Source organism: Cynara cardunculus (genome assembly GCF_001531365.2).
Source record: "Cynara cardunculus var. scolymus isolate 2C chromosome LG 3, CcrdV1, whole genome shotgun sequence".
NCBI lineage: Eukaryota > Viridiplantae > Streptophyta > Magnoliopsida > Asterales > Asteraceae > Cynara > Cynara cardunculus.
Window position 1 is genome coordinate 697,525 of NC_037530.1, and position 16,582 is coordinate 714,106.

General features: G+C 36.1%; 2 protein-coding genes across 2 annotated transcripts; both read right to left on the bottom strand.

Moving 5' to 3' along the window:
- Positions 1-296: 296 nt before the first annotated feature.
- On the bottom strand, positions 297-5,882 carry LOC112509617 (DNA-binding protein SMUBP-2). The gene is made up of 6 exons (XM_025114669.1): positions 4,826-5,882; positions 3,341-3,933; positions 1,816-2,847; positions 1,549-1,717; positions 877-1,034; positions 297-697 (listed from the first exon to the last, which is right to left on the bottom strand). The coding sequence occupies exons 1-6, from the start codon at positions 5,592-5,594 to the stop codon at positions 455-457; spliced, it is 2,964 nt and encodes a 987-aa protein (XP_024970437.1). The 5' UTR covers positions 5,595-5,882; the 3' UTR covers positions 297-454.
- A 1,033-nt stretch (positions 5,883-6,915) lies between these two features.
- On the bottom strand, positions 6,916-16,150 carry LOC112508840 (histone deacetylase 19). The gene is made up of 8 exons (XM_025113637.1): positions 16,015-16,150; positions 12,345-12,879; positions 11,200-11,640; positions 10,225-10,455; positions 9,561-9,628; positions 8,412-8,469; positions 7,263-7,328; positions 6,916-7,187 (listed from the first exon to the last, which is right to left on the bottom strand). Exons 2-8 carry the CDS (start codon positions 12,870-12,872, stop codon positions 7,095-7,097), a joined length of 1,485 nt encoding a protein of 494 aa, XP_024969405.1. The 5' UTR covers positions 12,873-12,879; positions 16,015-16,150; the 3' UTR covers positions 6,916-7,094.
- Between the last annotated feature and the right edge of the window lie 432 nt (positions 16,151-16,582).

A 16,582-nucleotide genomic window follows, 5' to 3' on the forward strand; every position in this document is an offset into this window, starting at 1 on the left:
GAACCATAAGGATGATAATTGAAATTTCTAAAACCACATGAACGAAAACAGAAATTATTAACGAACCACAGGAACAAAAATCATAATTTGCTCTAGAAAATACCGAAAAAGTCCCTCAAAATCAACCCAAAAACTTAAAAAATCCCTCGAAACCATGGAATTCACGTAAAAACACAGCATACCACTTTGTAAGCTTTTGATCCACCTTAAAGATGCACCAGCTCAGCAAAAATCCTAGGTCCACTGCAGACAGACTGGAAACATATATATGAAAACACATATACAGATCTTCTTTTTAATGGTGCAATGATTGTGTGTATATCTTACATTTGACATTGATCAAAAGTAACAATATCTATGTTTCTTATTTACAGCTATCAATCAAATATACAAAGCTTTAAAAACCAATCTCCTGAAAGAAGGATGTACATGGAGCATTGGAAGAGATACCACATCAACTTATAGAAGGCAACATAGGGTTCATACCAAGCCCAGATCCCCCAAACCCACCTGGTTCAGCATGCTTTACTCTACCAAAATACCTGATATGCCGTAAAAGCCTCGCCAAAAAGGTGTTATGGCATATCGTTGAGCTATCGCATACGACCGCCACATGTTTGCGTGCTCTCGTTATGGCAACGTTCATTCGTCGACTATCCCCGAGAAAACCAACGGCTCCCAAAGTGTTTGATCGAACCTTACGAAAGAAAAAGAAATGGTCGTAAGTAGCGTTCCGTTAGAAGAAACGTAGGAATACGAAACTTCAAGATCAAGATTGATGAAGAAAACTCAAACGCAAAATCCTCTTCTACGAAATGGAAATCGTACGAAGTTTCAACTCAAGATGGTAATAAATCAACTTGTTGTGTAACATACCATGGATATGATCACCGCATCGGCTTCCCTGCCTTGAAAGCTATCTATGGTTGCAATCTCTACCCCAGTGGCCAATGGAATCTCGTCTAGGCTATCCCTTAGTAACTGCACCTGAGCCACATATGGAGACTGCACCGCAATTGCCGTCGGGCTTACACCTGCATACCATATTCAATGACAAAATTACCTCCCAAAATATATTAGTCCTGATAAACTAGCTCATAAGTAATGGGGCTTTTTCAATATGCTAAAAAGAATAAACCACTTTCTATATCATTAAGCCACTGCCAAACAGTCATGTATAGAAGCTGCGAGTCTCGTTAAGCTGCTAACAAACAGGTCCTTAATATCTTTTAGGGCGCATTTGGTATGCAGGACAGGATGAGATAAGATAGGTAAATTACTAAACTACCCCTGTGAAATTAAGACCTTAAAAAACACTCCACAATTCTTTCACCTGCCTATCTCACTCTCGCCAGTCCCGTCTAGTTCAGTCTAATCTGTATACCACACGCACCCTTAAGATGAAGAAAGCAGCGGCAGTTTTGCAATGCACCTATCTTTTAATCACATTTATGCATTATGCACAAAAAAGCATATATCTAGTACAAAAAAAGCATTTAGCCAAACATTCAGTTTAGTGCAAAAAAACATAACTAGACAAACACGTACCAGCGTATATCAATGATAGAACATGTTGAACAACGATATCCGCCTCCCCTTCATTGTAAAACGAGCCTGTGCCAGCAAGATCCAAATGCTCCTCGCAACCGGGTGATAAACTACCATATGGCTTCCTTGTATCAAGCAATAGCAATGGGCATTGTGTTATCCAAGTGGGCTGCAATAATATACACACAATTTTATAACAGAATGAACGCATTAGAACTATTCCCCATTAACGGTGGATGCTTATAGAAATCGAAAGGTTGATGATACCTGTACAAAAGGAGAATCAACAAGAAGATGAGAAGAAACCGTAGTGGAAGATGTCAATGATCCTCCATACATTTCCTTTGAAGCCCAGCTAGAAATAGCATCGTTCATTCGGTATTGTGTTGTTAACCTGGTGGCAAGAATCCCGTCATGTAAACTTGTGGCTCTCTCTAATAACGACATTCCAAGACCACCTTCTAACGCTTTCCTAGAAAGAATCACGGGAGCTAGCTGACATTGATCACCCGCAAGTATACAACGCTTTCCTTGCAATATCGGAATCCAACACGAAGGCTCGATTGCTTGACCTGCTTCATCTATAACAACAAGATCAAAAGCATCCGCGCGTCGGATTATTGGATCAGCCGCCCCCGTGTTGGTGGTAAGCACAACTTGAGCATTAGCCAAGACTTCCTTCACGGTTTCCTTCTCCTTCTTCTTTAGCGCCTTCCCAAGTTGTTTCAAAAGTTGTCGTATTCCAGCTGCTAAAGAATCATCCCTCAAACATTGTCTCAAATCCTTCCGGAGATCCGACCTCTTCCGCTCAAGTTCAGACCGAAAATTCGATAGCTGAATGTTTACAATCTCAACTAAAGATTTCGAAACTACAACCGGAGATATTCTTGCAGGATTACCAAATCTTACTATGTTAATCCCGACATCCGAGAGTTTTTCAACCATGTTATCAACTGCAGCATTCGTAGGTGCGGTAACCAGCACCCTTTCACCTTGTTTAACGGCAAGGACTATTAATTCCTTCAGTAGACCTGTCTTTCCGGTACCGGGAGGACCTTGAACAATCAAAACAGGCCGTTTTTTATTCAAACCTAATGCAATTGCCCTTCTTTGGGCTTCATCGTAATTCTTAACATATCTAGTTCCGGAAAGTTCTGCTTCACTCCAGTCGGTAAATTTGTGATCTTCCAACCATGTAATATCATCCCTGTCTCCAAAAAGTGTTGCTACGATAGCAATCGAAGGGTTGTTCTTATTCAGACCTTTTTTCTGAAGCATCATCAGAGCTTCACAATTGCGCTGAAATAAGAAACGGTAACACATATGAAATTGTACAATAGAGAATGATAGAAAGTAATAAAAGAAGTTGCTTTATAGTCAAAGTATATGCAAAAAGTGGCATAATGATAAAGAGTCTTCTGTTTGGTTGGTTTTCCATTAAGTCCTGTATCAATAAAGTTGTTAGTGTAGGTTAATCTGTCTGTATAGATAGAGAAAGTAGCATATTCAATAAGCTTCTAGGGGGGCTTTATGCAGAAAGCCAAGTTTTTCCAAACCTGCCCCTCCCAATTAAAAAACATGTTCATTCCATCCATGGAAAAACTCTCCCAAACAAAAACCTTCCCAATCTATGCAGACGTATTAATCTACACAGACAACTTTATCCATACACGACTTAATGAAAAACCATCCAAACAGATACGGTAGAGTAGTTCCAATATGCAAAAAGTGGAAGAATTTGGCTAAATCAGAGTGAAATGAAGGTAAAATAAGGAACATATTTGTAGAGTACCTCATATGTAACTGCATCAGCCAATCCATGAATTCGGTCTATGCGTACACTCTTACCAAATAACTTTGAAAAGGTCGGATCACCATGGCGGGATTCTAACGCCACAGTGATACTACAACCATCCTCCGCCAAATTGTTAACAAAACCTTGCATACCAGAAACCGCCCCAGCGGCCCCCCTGTTGTCACATGTTCTCACACAAACCATGTCTCCCGGAGACAAAGTTGTTGGTGGCAACCTATGATTTCCTTCTACCTTAAACTGAACCAGATGCATTCCACCTAATCCCGTAAAAGTACTAACAGCAAACAAATTGCATATAGTATCACATAGTTCTTGTTCCGCCTGACCATGACTAACAAGGAATTCAATTGGTTTGTTTGAATCCGAACTATCGGTTGTAGGGACAGCATCTAATTCCTGTTGGGTAAACTCTAATTCAGAATCTCGTTCAACACGAAGAAGATTCGCCATCCTTTCTGCAAAATCATCAATCTTGCCCTGAATCGCCTTAACTTTCTCTAGTTCCATGCCCAAAACACCATGGACAGTCTTTGGCAAAGAAACCTTCCTTGCAATGGCTCTATGCTGAGCTGAAGATGAATCATGCATGTGAAATGAATTAAAGATATACGACAAACTAACAAAGAACCATGGTTATAAAGATCGTTTGAGGCTTACGACTCAGATGATTTGCTTTGGTAATGGTTTTTTGGATTTTTTATAAGCTTTATGACAGTAGTACTTCTCTTTATAGTATAAGTGTCTTTTTATTTTATTTTAAAGAAACTAAAAGTCGAAGCCCAATGTATACTTTTAATATTTTAGAACACAAAAAGCACTAGTACATTCTCCTCTCAATCAAAAAGTGTGTTTTGACCCTTCTTCCTCCAAGCAACCAATTTTTCCGCACCCTCCCTATCTCGCTGTTTCATTCTTTCCTCTGTCAATAACCATTGAACCAGCGCCCTTGGCAATTTACTATTTTATATATATATATATATATTGTATATAAATGTAGAGGGAGGTTTAAAGGAAAACCCCTAAAACTGAAAAATTGAGGAACGTTTTGTCATCTAGACGAATGCACATATGCATACAAGTAACTGAAGCTGATATGCATGTTATGCACATGTGCTTACCAGACCAATTGCTTACAAATTACATGTGCATACCATCCACATGAACGATTACCAGGATGTTCCTTGATTTTTTTTAGGTTTTCCCAAGAACCCAACCGTATAAATGTGTATATATATTTGTGAAGTATATATACATATTTTGGTGTATATATATAATATATTTCCGCCTCAGGGCTTACGCCTCAGACCGTCTAGAGGCTTACGCCTTGCCTCATTGAGCAAAAACGCCTAGACGCCCGATTCCGCCTTCTAAAACCTTGGTTACAACTTACAAGACAACAATAAGAAAGAAAGAACTAAAACAGATTCTTTTTGTTAACATCTAAAGAGTCAAGTAAAGAACCTGATCTCGCAAGTTCCTTGAGCAACTTCCAAGACTCGGTTTTCTGCCAGTTTTCAACCAAAGACTTGCTCTGAAGTTGCTGGAGGACGTCCCTGAGCTCCCTCTGGAAATGGTCAAAGAGGGTAGGGTAATGTGTGCAGGCTTTCAAACATACAGATTCAAGACCAGAAGGCATTGGAATGGCATTAAGATAAGGCTGAGCCTGAATCACAAAAGTTAAACCAGGACCCATTCTTTGTCTAATCTCAGAAAACTCCCCTTGCAATTCAGCATCCCCAAAATCAGTCGCCATTGCCTTCATACCTTGGCTTATCCACTTAACCACGGACTTCCCCAAATCCTTCCGTCCAAGAGGATCACCATTTTGATACAAACTACGGACATTGAATAACCCTTCTTTAATCCCATTTTTATCCTCCTGTTTCCCTCTTATTTGGGCATAACCATCATCCACCACTGGTTCACCGGTGACAACCTTCTTTCTCTCACCGGTGACAACCGTACCACCACCGTTCTTCTTGGTATTTCCGCCGGTGCGTCTTCCTCTCTTGGTTGTACTGATACTTACGGTGGTTTTCTTATCGGAACTGTTTCGGATGTTGTTGAATCGTAACGGGAAGGTACAAGATAATTGAGATGGAGGGAATCGAAGGAATGACGAAAGATTCAACTCAAATTGACGTAAACGGAAAAGAGTTGGTGGCGATGATTCCAGCCTCCTCCATCTTTCACTACCCACAACTCTATTTGCTGTTATACTCATCACCATCTGAATCAAATACGATTTACAAGTCCGCCATGAATGATGGTACTGTTACAGAAGCTAAAAAACAGAAATTGATTGCTTGAATTGGAAGCAGACTTGCGAAGGAATCTTGGGTTTTTTTGGCACAAGATGAATGGAAGATAAAAGATTCGTTGAAATGGGGGTTCCTCCTCTTATTTGAGAGACGACCCTGTTCATAAAAATGAAAAGATCTCGTGGGTGGCTTTAGCGGAATCACAAACTTTTGAGTTCGTTCGCAATTGGGTCTGTGTTTTTGTTTCTTAGCAGACGTGTTCTTCTGCTCTCCTCTCTTTTTTTCAAGTCTCGAAAAGGAACAAAATTGAAATACAACCCTCCCTCCCTCACTCCACGTGGAACTACAACTACCCTCCACGTGGAACTACAGCGACCCTCCACGTGGAGCTATAGATGGTACACAAATAAACCCCCTCCATGAATCATGAAAAGGTGAGCTAACCGGACCATGTTTTAACCCCGAAGCCTGGTCTTGTCCGGCCAGCCCTAATACCATACCAGACCTTGTTTCTTGTTTACTGAAAAGACGGATTTAGAAAGCCTTAATCTACTTGAGTACACGTAGCTAGTTTAAAAACCCTTTTGTCAAATTTTCAAATAAACTCAAGAGTAAACGACATTTTTAGTTCTTACAATTTGTTAAAAATTGCTATTCCATATAAAACCCGCTTTAAACCATCAAGATAGCTATGAAACCCCTTATTATAAAATGTTCGGTGGTCAAAGCATGAAAAGTAAGATTTTTGGCATTTAATACGTGTATAAGATGTCTTAGGCGTCTTATCAACCTTCCGAAGAGTTTCATACCTTTTGGATCAGTTCGTACACTCAATTATTTATAAATTTGCATTTGGAATTCTCTACATATTTTTCTGTAAATTGGAGTTTTCATGAAAATAGCTAAAGTCTGCATACATCATATCCTTAAACCTAAAGTTTCGTTTAATTTGGTTTAGATATATAACCTTAAATGGGATTTTAATTAAATCCATAATCTCTTAATTTACTAAAAAAAATGGCTTCATACCCAAATGGTCATATATACATATTGATGAGAGAAGAACATAGAAAGAGTAAGGTTCAAATGAAAACCCACATAAAAATGAAAAACTAAAAAACATCATAATAACCGTTCATTTGTATGATATACACATGCATACAAATAATTGGAGATAGGTTATTGATTTCTATGCACATACTGAATAAATTACTTTCCAAATTATTTATATGCACATGTATATACCGGATCGGATAAATATAAGCTACTCTTGGAGCCACCTTGTTAATATAGCTTAAAAAGTTTTGATATTTCATTCCATTCAACCAACTAGTTAACATTTTCTGGCCAGTTTTCTACAACAGATTACACAAAATCTAACAAGTTTTTAAGGAAATTGCAGTAAAAGCATCATCAGAAACATATGCTATCACTATAATAAGTTCATCAGGAACATATGCTATCATATACTATAAGTTCATCTCGGCAGGCGGCTGATCGGGTTTGTTCGAGTTTCCTTGTTCTAGTTTGATGTCTGCAGGTGCCGACCCGGAATTTGAAGCCTGCAAATATATACATCAAACACTTGCACAACGGCGGGAGAATTGTTATCATTTTCGTGAAAAATAGTTGCTCACCTTTATGGATATCTCAGCAAAGGATGCATCCATCTCTCTAGCACGTTCACCTTCTTTTCCGTCATCCTGAACACAACCGAGATACATCAGGATAAGTATGAAATCATTGAACCAGGGTTCCAATGAATTTGAAATGATGGTAGAGGAAAACTATAAACAGTTTTCTAGTGTTTGGCAATACTGATTTCCTAGCGGTATCGTAGCCCTTGGCCTTTTAGAAGGTCAAGGGTTCAAACCTCACCATAGGTGAGGAGGGTGTGTGAGTTTATTTGTTGCATTTGCCGTATATAAATATTATATACTTCAAAAAAGATAAAAAAAATACTGATTTCCTGATTTTTCTAGGGTGCGTTTGGTACATTGGACAAAAACAGAATAGGGATCACTATTCCATGTTTGACAGAACTTTTATGTGGAATATAGTGGAACAGACCCCCACCCCACCCCACCCCWCCCCACCCCACCCCATGGAACAAGATGGAACAAACCTATATTTTACCAATATAACATGAAAATAAAATCTAATTCTTTTCTAAAACATCAAATATGCAGCTCCCTCTTTACATTTTATTCATTCTTTACATTTTATTTATTGTATTTTATGCTCTTTAAACTTTCACTTTATTGTCCTCAAAATACTATGTTTTATATGGTTTCCATATTTTAATTAATCTATGTAATTTATTGAATATTTAATAATAATATAATAATATAGAAAAGGTATAAAATAAAAATTAGAAACTACATAAACTTTTTATTTGGTGTCATCTTAAACGTCTTAGACTAAAACATCCTAATGATACATTTTGTTATAGAAAATATTTATTTTATTATAATTGAATTAATTACGTAAATCAATCAAAATATATAAACAGCCCAATAGGAGTAAATTAGTCATTTTATCTATTATGTACTGTCTCGTTCTGTCTTACCAATCGCTCAACAATTGTTTTGTTCTATCCTGTTCTATCCTATCTGGATACCAGACGCACCCTAATTGAATAACCAGTTTGGCGTACAAAAACAGGCAATATGGGGAAATGAACTCCAAATATAACCAAAAAAACATGTAAAAATCTGGCCTATTGACCAAAGAATCCAAAAGATAGTTTACTTAATGGAACTGAAATATAACAAAAGTGCACATACCATGTCCTTAGACTCCATATCATGAAGTTCCCTCTTCACACGGCCAAGAAAAGGCTTACTGCAAAAGGGAATAGGAAAAAGTACAGAAAAATGAAGGTCGTAAAGGATTTGAACAAGGGCGGACCCACTAAAGGGCCAGAGGGTGCACAGGCTCACCCTCAATTCCCGATATATATATATATATATAGGGGAGCGATCAAATGCAAACCACTCAATTTGTACAAACCGTGCAAACCGCATTCAACCAATCATAATTTTTCATTTTGTTCATTTTTTTGTAATTATGAGAGGTTGATTAATCATTTTTATTGTGGAGGGGGTTAATCATAGACATTATCATCTTCATAATTTTAATTTTAGAGAAATACATGAAACAGTTTCATTAATGTTAGAGAAATACATGAAACAGTTTCATTAAGTATTATATGAAACAATTTCACAACCATATATGAAACAACTTCATCAAAAAAAGTATTATATGAAACAATTTCACAAGATTAAACAATTTCATGAAAAAATTTCATAAGATTAAACAATGAAATCGACAGATGAAGGTGGTTTGCACGGTTTACACAAATGAGGGCGGTTTTCATATGATCACTCCTATATATATATATATATATATATATATATATATATGCACACATTATATTCACAACCACATCTCTTTTCCTTCACTTACACGAAAACTTTATTATTTTGTTTATATATATATATATATATATATAATATATTTATGGACCTGATTTTTTCAAAAAAATATGTTTATTTTATGGTCTTTATTTGGAAAAATAAACATGAATTTTTATAGAATAAACAACTTTTTACGATAATTTTTATTATTTTCAAAGGAATTCTTTTTATGTAAATGTCCATGTATTCACACTTGTAGATACATCTTATATGTTTGGGTAAGCATATGTATAATCATGCATGGTGTTTAACGTACAAACTGATTTCTAACCTTTTTAATAGCTAATGTATATAAATAAATATTTAACAAAAAACCATATCATTTGAAGGGTTTCACCAAAATCGAAACATAAATGTTTTTAACATTGTTTTTTTAGGCTCACCTTAAAATAATTTCCTGGCTCCGCCCCTGAATTTAAGTTAAAAAAATGTTTTTATTGGGGAAAGAAAGATTACCCCTCGTTATTTTCATCAACATCAGAATCATCTGATCTTCGATCATCATCCTCTTGATCTTCATCCGCCTGAATTCAAGAAAAAATTAAACAATAAAATCCAGTAACTTTTGAGTGACATGGACCTGATTTTGAAAAGAAGCCAGTATTTTATCTCATTCAAAGAAAACTAAAACATTGCATTTTAATTAAACGGTCTAAAAGAAATGAGCAGGACACTTCACAGGGATGATTAGGGTGTAAAGGGAGGTTCAGGGGAAAACCCCCCAAAAAATGAAAATTTGAGGAACACCCTAGTAACCATTTATTTGTACAATATGCACATGTGCATATAAGTAATTGAGGCTGTTTCTTGGTTTCTATGCACCTGTGCATGTTATGCACATGTGCATAGCGGACAAATTGCGTACAAATTACTTGTACACACATGTGCATACCATCTGAAATGGTTACTTGGGTGTTCCTCAGTTTTTTTATTTTTTTGTGGTTTTACCCTAAACCTGACCCTAGGGGTGTATATTACATATCTGGTCACCAAATAATTTCCTCTGGTAGGGCTATGTAGCACATTGCCATGAGTCACTGTCTATGGTTGAGTGCCGAAAATAGTTAACAGATAATAATGATAGATACCCCACATAAAAGATCAAAACGCAGTAACAAACCTCAGGGAATTCTGTATCAGGCGGCCGCTCCTGGAATTGCACACTTGGTGCATGCTGAAGTTTAGAGAGATTATCAAGAAGCTTTGATCGTATTTCATCCAACAGCTGACGAGAATTCTTATTTTCCATGTTACTTGGAGCAACATGAAGAGTATAGTCAGGACCAAAGTACTCAAAATACTCGTGCTGAGGCATCTTATCTTCTAGCTCAACCCCAAGTGCAACTCCTGTCTGCACAAAAGAATGAAGGATGCCATATATGTTAAGATTTAACGAGCACTGGTCACCATTTGAAGCAAGAACAATTCAATCTATTAGATAGATGTTTATAATTTAGAAGCTGTTTGGTTGGTTTTCCATTAAAGTACCATGTATATATACTTATATATAGGCACCAGAAAACAAAACAAGGGACAAATGTTAATATTAGGCCTCTTAAAATGGTGACCAGAATAACAAATAAAAATAATTGGGCTTGTCAGCATTCATATGCTTTGAAGATCAATGAGAAAGCCCTTAATCTAAGCATTGATAATAGCATCCAAGTAACATTTCATCCCCATACTAACTTGAACCCATCCTTTAAGCAGCCTTAGGGGGTGTTTGGTTGGTTTTTCATCAAGTCTTGGATGGATAAAACTGTCTGTAAATTAATCTTCTGTATAGATTGAGAAAGTTTATGTTTGGAATGGTTTTTTCATAGATGGAAGGAGTGTGCTTTTTAATTGAGGGGAAGAATTGAAAAGACTTCGCTTTCTACATAAAGCTCCCCCCTAGAAGCTTACTGAATAAGCCACTTATAATATCATAAGTCTACCAAATAGTCATGTACAGCTGACCGTATTAGCCCAGTCCCAGTAAGCTAATTAAGCTACCAAAAAACAAGCCCTTGCTTTTTTCTTTATAACATTCTTTCTTTTAATATACTTAATCTCCACTATTTGCTTATATATATACTAACAAAATAAGAATCACCTCATAGCACCAGCAGCGAGCAACATTACGTATTGTATAGCCTCCCCCACCAAGCAAGAGTAAGGGCACATTGAAAGATCTCATGTATCTCACACATTCAGCATGACCCTTAATCGAGAGATTAAAACAGCCCAGCCGATCTCCTGATAAGGAATCTGCACCACACTGTAAGACAACCGCACCAGGTCTGAACACTTCCATCACTTTGCCAATTATGGGCTTAAACAATGATTGGTAGCTTTCATCGTCTATGCCATCATCCAGGGGAACATTCAGAGAGTAATATTTTCCCTTTGAATATCCAATATCTCGTATATCCCCTGTACCCGGGAAATAATCTCCAAATTTATGGAAAGAAACAGTCATGACCCTGTCAGTTGTGTAGAAAGCCTCCTCCACACCATCACCGTGATGAATGTCGATATCTACATATAGGACACGCTGCAACATATAGATGCATTTTCAAGTCAAAATTTGTTATCTATACTGCATAGAAAAGGTCTCATCTGAAATCATAATGTTGACAAAAAACAGCAGAGGTTGTACCAGCAACCTAACACGTAGTATAACAAGAAGTAAAACAATATTTAAATAAATAATAGAAGAGTCAATTATGTAAGTTCAACTACCACAATGACCATGGAAGATAGTGATAAAGAGAAGTGAGGTACATAAATTTTAGCTTCCAATAAGAAAGACATAATTGTGAAGATATGTGTATATATCCCATGTGTGTATGTACATATAAATATATGTTGCGTGTGTGTATGTGTATATATTATATGTGGGGTCCGTCCAAGGGAAAACCACAAAAAGATGAAAAACCGAGGAACACCCTAGTAACATTTCATCAGAACTGTAAGCACATGTGCATACATTGTAAGCAATTTGTCCGGTATGTCATAGAAACCAAGAAACAGCTTCATTTACTTGCAAGCATATGTGCATATCGTACAGATGAATGGTTACCAGGGTGTTCTTCAGTTTTTTGTTTTTTGGGGGGTTTTCTCCTAAACCTCCCTCTATTTATGTGAATATACATATAAATATGTATGTATATGTATATACACACACACACACATATGTGTGTGTGTATCCAACTAGTAACGATAACGTTTGCACAACACATAATCCACTTCACCAACCTGGTGCACTTTCAGAAGTTCCAGAATTGACAACACAATATCATTAACATAGCAGAAACCAGAAGCCTCGCATTTTTTCGCATGATGCAGCCCACCTGCCCAGTTTATTGCAATATCACAATACTCATGGTTCAACTTCACTGCCCCTCCAACAGAACCTCCTGCATAAGTCTGACAAAAGGAGTAGAGACCATCGAACACAGGGCAGTCTTCACCAACGTTAAACCTTTTTAGCTGCCTCAACTGATCTTGCTGTGTTTCTGGGGTGATGCCCCTTAGAAAAGAAACATAGTCATCAGCGTGAAACCTGCAAAGATCCTTATCTCTAGCAGGAACAGGTTTCACAACATGCATGTTTTGCAGCAAACCATAGTGAGCTAACAGAGCATGTGTCATGCGAATTCTGTGTGGCTTCATTGGATGCCCTTGCCCATAATAATAATTGCCGACCTCTGGGTCATAAAAGTAGTAAACTTTTCTCTTCACTCCATCTGGCCCAGATGCTAGGGAATTGCCTCCAGTTTCCATCTATAATCTGAAAACAATAGCATAGCAAAAGTTAGCTCATGGACAAAGTAACCAAACCACCACCATGTTACGTAACATGATAAAACAAATACAATTGTATCTTATTTTTAATGCTGAAACAAACAGTAGACAATCAAGTTATCTTAATTCCACTTACTAATCGATAATATCAAAACTAAAAGAAAATAGCTTTCTTTTATACCTTTGCTAGCCTTCAATGTACAAGCACAGACATTCTTTAGCATAGATAACAATTTTTACATATGTACAAACATTCAAGGATATTTACTACAAGTAGCATGCACATCAGCTTATTTGAGAACAAGTGTGAGTTCCCCGACCATTGATAAGAAAAAGAAAACACTTCGTTTAATGAAGAACCAAATCCAATGAATTGAAATTGTCAATTTGTGTTATTAAGAAGTATCAATGTATCATACAAAATAGGTGCCAGACAGTAATTTTCATTCAGCATTAATTCTATGCAAAGCCTCTACGGAGCTGTTTGGTTGCTTTTCCATTAAATTCTGTATGGATAAAGTTGTCTGTGTGGATTAATCTATCTGTATAGATTGGGAAGGTTTTTGTTTGGGATGTTCTTTTTTCAATAGATGGACGGAGCGTTTTTTCTAAAAAAATTTTTTTTGGAAAAGTGGACGGAAACCCAGGAGAACTTGGCTTTGGGAGGGGTAGGTACAGGAAAAACTTGGCTTTCTGCATAAAAGCTCCCCCCTAGAAGCTTACTGAATAAGTCACTTTCTATATCATTAAGCCACTACCAAACAGTCGTGTATAGCTGATGAATAAGTTGCGAGTCCCATTAAGCTCATTAAGCTACAAACAAATAGGCTCAAATCGTTAAGAACTCTTAATGATTCAACAAGTATCCATTCAATTTTTTTTCAAAAACCACCTTATTGTAGTACATAATTGTAAAAGGGTAGGGCTAGATAGCATTGGCTATATAGACTTTGAGAGTCCATGCTACTAGTTCGGACCAAAAAATTAAGAAAACTGAAAGTCGCATTACAAAGAACTAAGTGTTTCTTAAACCTAGCACTATATCACTGGTTGCCAACAAAGATACATTAGTTTGTATGCCATAAAGGCATAAACTAAGTTTGCTCAAACTAGAACCAAAGGCATGTAAAAGTAAGCACAAGTACAGATTTTAGGATGAAAGCCGAAAAGGGAAATCATAGAGATGCAACGTGTTAAGGTATTTTTCCTCTTTGAAGCAATAGTCAACATGGTGTCATAAACCAACTTCCAGATAAATGATGAGGAACATTATGACAATTCAACATCGTACGAGTTGCCTTTACCATACGTATGTTGTGAAATTCAACAATAACATTTTGCTTAGAGGTGTAAACATTTCTACTTTTTTTTTCTTACTAATAAATATGATGATTCTGAAATATTCCTTTTCTAGATCAATTGTTTTTATGTCCATCATAATAACCGGTTTATTTAGAAATTATCAAACACCGAATAAAAGGTCATGAAATTTTTTCTATTTTGAAACCAAAGGGGTACGCACCCTAGAGGTGGGCAAGTGGATCTGAAAGCGGAATCAGGATCGATTACTATAAGTCCGACCTGTTACCACACGTTACAATTTTCTGAAGTTGGATCGATTAAGGGACCGTTCACAAGGATCAGTTATAAGTCCACCGGTTACCAAGACAATGTTACCTTTTTTGTCTTTATGACCGTTTTGGCCCGTTTTTCCCTTTTTGTTCAAGTATAAATATGTATTTGAATTGCGGTTGACTCACACAAACGCTTTCAAAACTCCAAATCAAACAATCGTTCATGCTCTTGAAATCCAACTTCTCGTGCATTAATGATTAACAAATACAATTTTCGATTGGAGTAAATGAAGTACTTTTAAAATGTTTAGAAATAAATTCATTTGAAACACAAATTTTATCAAAAAAATATTAATAAATGTTAAGCTTATTTAAAATATGGAAAACTAAAAATTTGAATCTAGTTAAAAGGGCCATACGAGCCTTTGGGAATAATGTAAAATTAATAGAAATTACATAAAGACGTATAAAAAAGAGGGACGACTACTCCACTACTAGTTCCGGATGTTGGTAATTTTCTTTTCAATTTTTTTCCCATTTTTCTAGCGAAATAATAAAACAATTAACAATTAACAATCAACAGAAAATAACGATTATACCTCAACTAACAAACCCTACACCTAACAATTAACAAAAAATCAACATTCAGACATTTACTAACAAACCCTAACACCAACAATTTACATTTAATAATAAACATATAAACATTAATAATGCAAAAAATTCAACCACAAACCCTAAGAACAAAAAAACAATTGTCTCCAGATCTTAAATTCAGCAACAATTCAACACCGATCACATCCACCCGCATTAAGAAACATGAATGTCTCTAGACAATTGTAGTGTAAGGATGTAAAATAGCTCACTTTACCAATACATACATACATATACAGATATGTGTGTGTGTATATACACCACAAATAGTCAAATAGTGTTCTAATCCACCAAAATCCCTTGCCTTGGTTCAGATAAGATACAATGAGAGTAAACAAAAATGGTTTCACAACTCCACATATACAACCAAACAAAATTTTAAACGAACCCTCAAACCACTTCCAAATTTGTACCTTATTTCTGCTTCCATTAAGCCATGAGAATTCAATATATGGTGAATACCTTACCTCACAAATTAGGGTATCACCCACTCATCACATTTACATCTTCATCCAAAACTTATGTTCATCTTCTCCTAAATCTTCACTTCAAACTAATCGAGTCAGCCTTACAAACATAAATCTAACCTAAACACGATACAATTAAACCGGCTAAATCCATCATCATTAACGACCTAACACATAATTCAATAAAAACCTCATAAACATCACACAGACCCTAATCAATGAAAACCATATACAACAAAATTCTCATAACACCTTAACAAGTAACAACACATCAAAATAAAAAACACAACAAATTCCTTCACATAAATCGTACACCAAGAAACGTAACTAGAGTACTATCTACAAAAACCCAAAACCAACATCACAATAAACAAGTATAAAAATACGAAATTCATATCAATTGAGAGAGTTTTCGACGACAAATACCTACAACTGCAATGGTGATGAACCGAATGGAAGATTCGAGAACGATCCAGTGGCTGCCCTCTTCTCGTTTCCGAGTATTTCTTCTTCCTAGCTTGCCAATGCCATCATTCTCACCGAATGGAAGGATTTATAGCGGCAGAGAGCCCACATTCAAGATTCAACATTTCATGCTTTTCTTTCTCATGTTTGGGCCATAAAAAGCCCGACCCATGTAAATTTAAAAAGAAATGGAAAAATAAAATGTAAATTTAGTGTTTATTTATATTTAATCATGATAAATAACATGTTGTTTGTTTACTTCTTAATAGTTTCATTAAGAGATAATTTCTGAATCTTTAAGAGAAGAATCTTATTTGGCAAGAAAAAGTCCGTCTCTTAATTGTTCTAAAATCCTCTAAATGATTTTGTATCTTGAGTCTCCCTTAACCATTCAACACCCTAATTTCATTCTAAATAATTACCAAAAAATTATATTTCATTTTACACTATATTATAAGAGTCTCTTAATTATTCTGGTCACTTAATCATTCTGTATCAAACCATTCAACAACTACCAAACAGCCCCTAA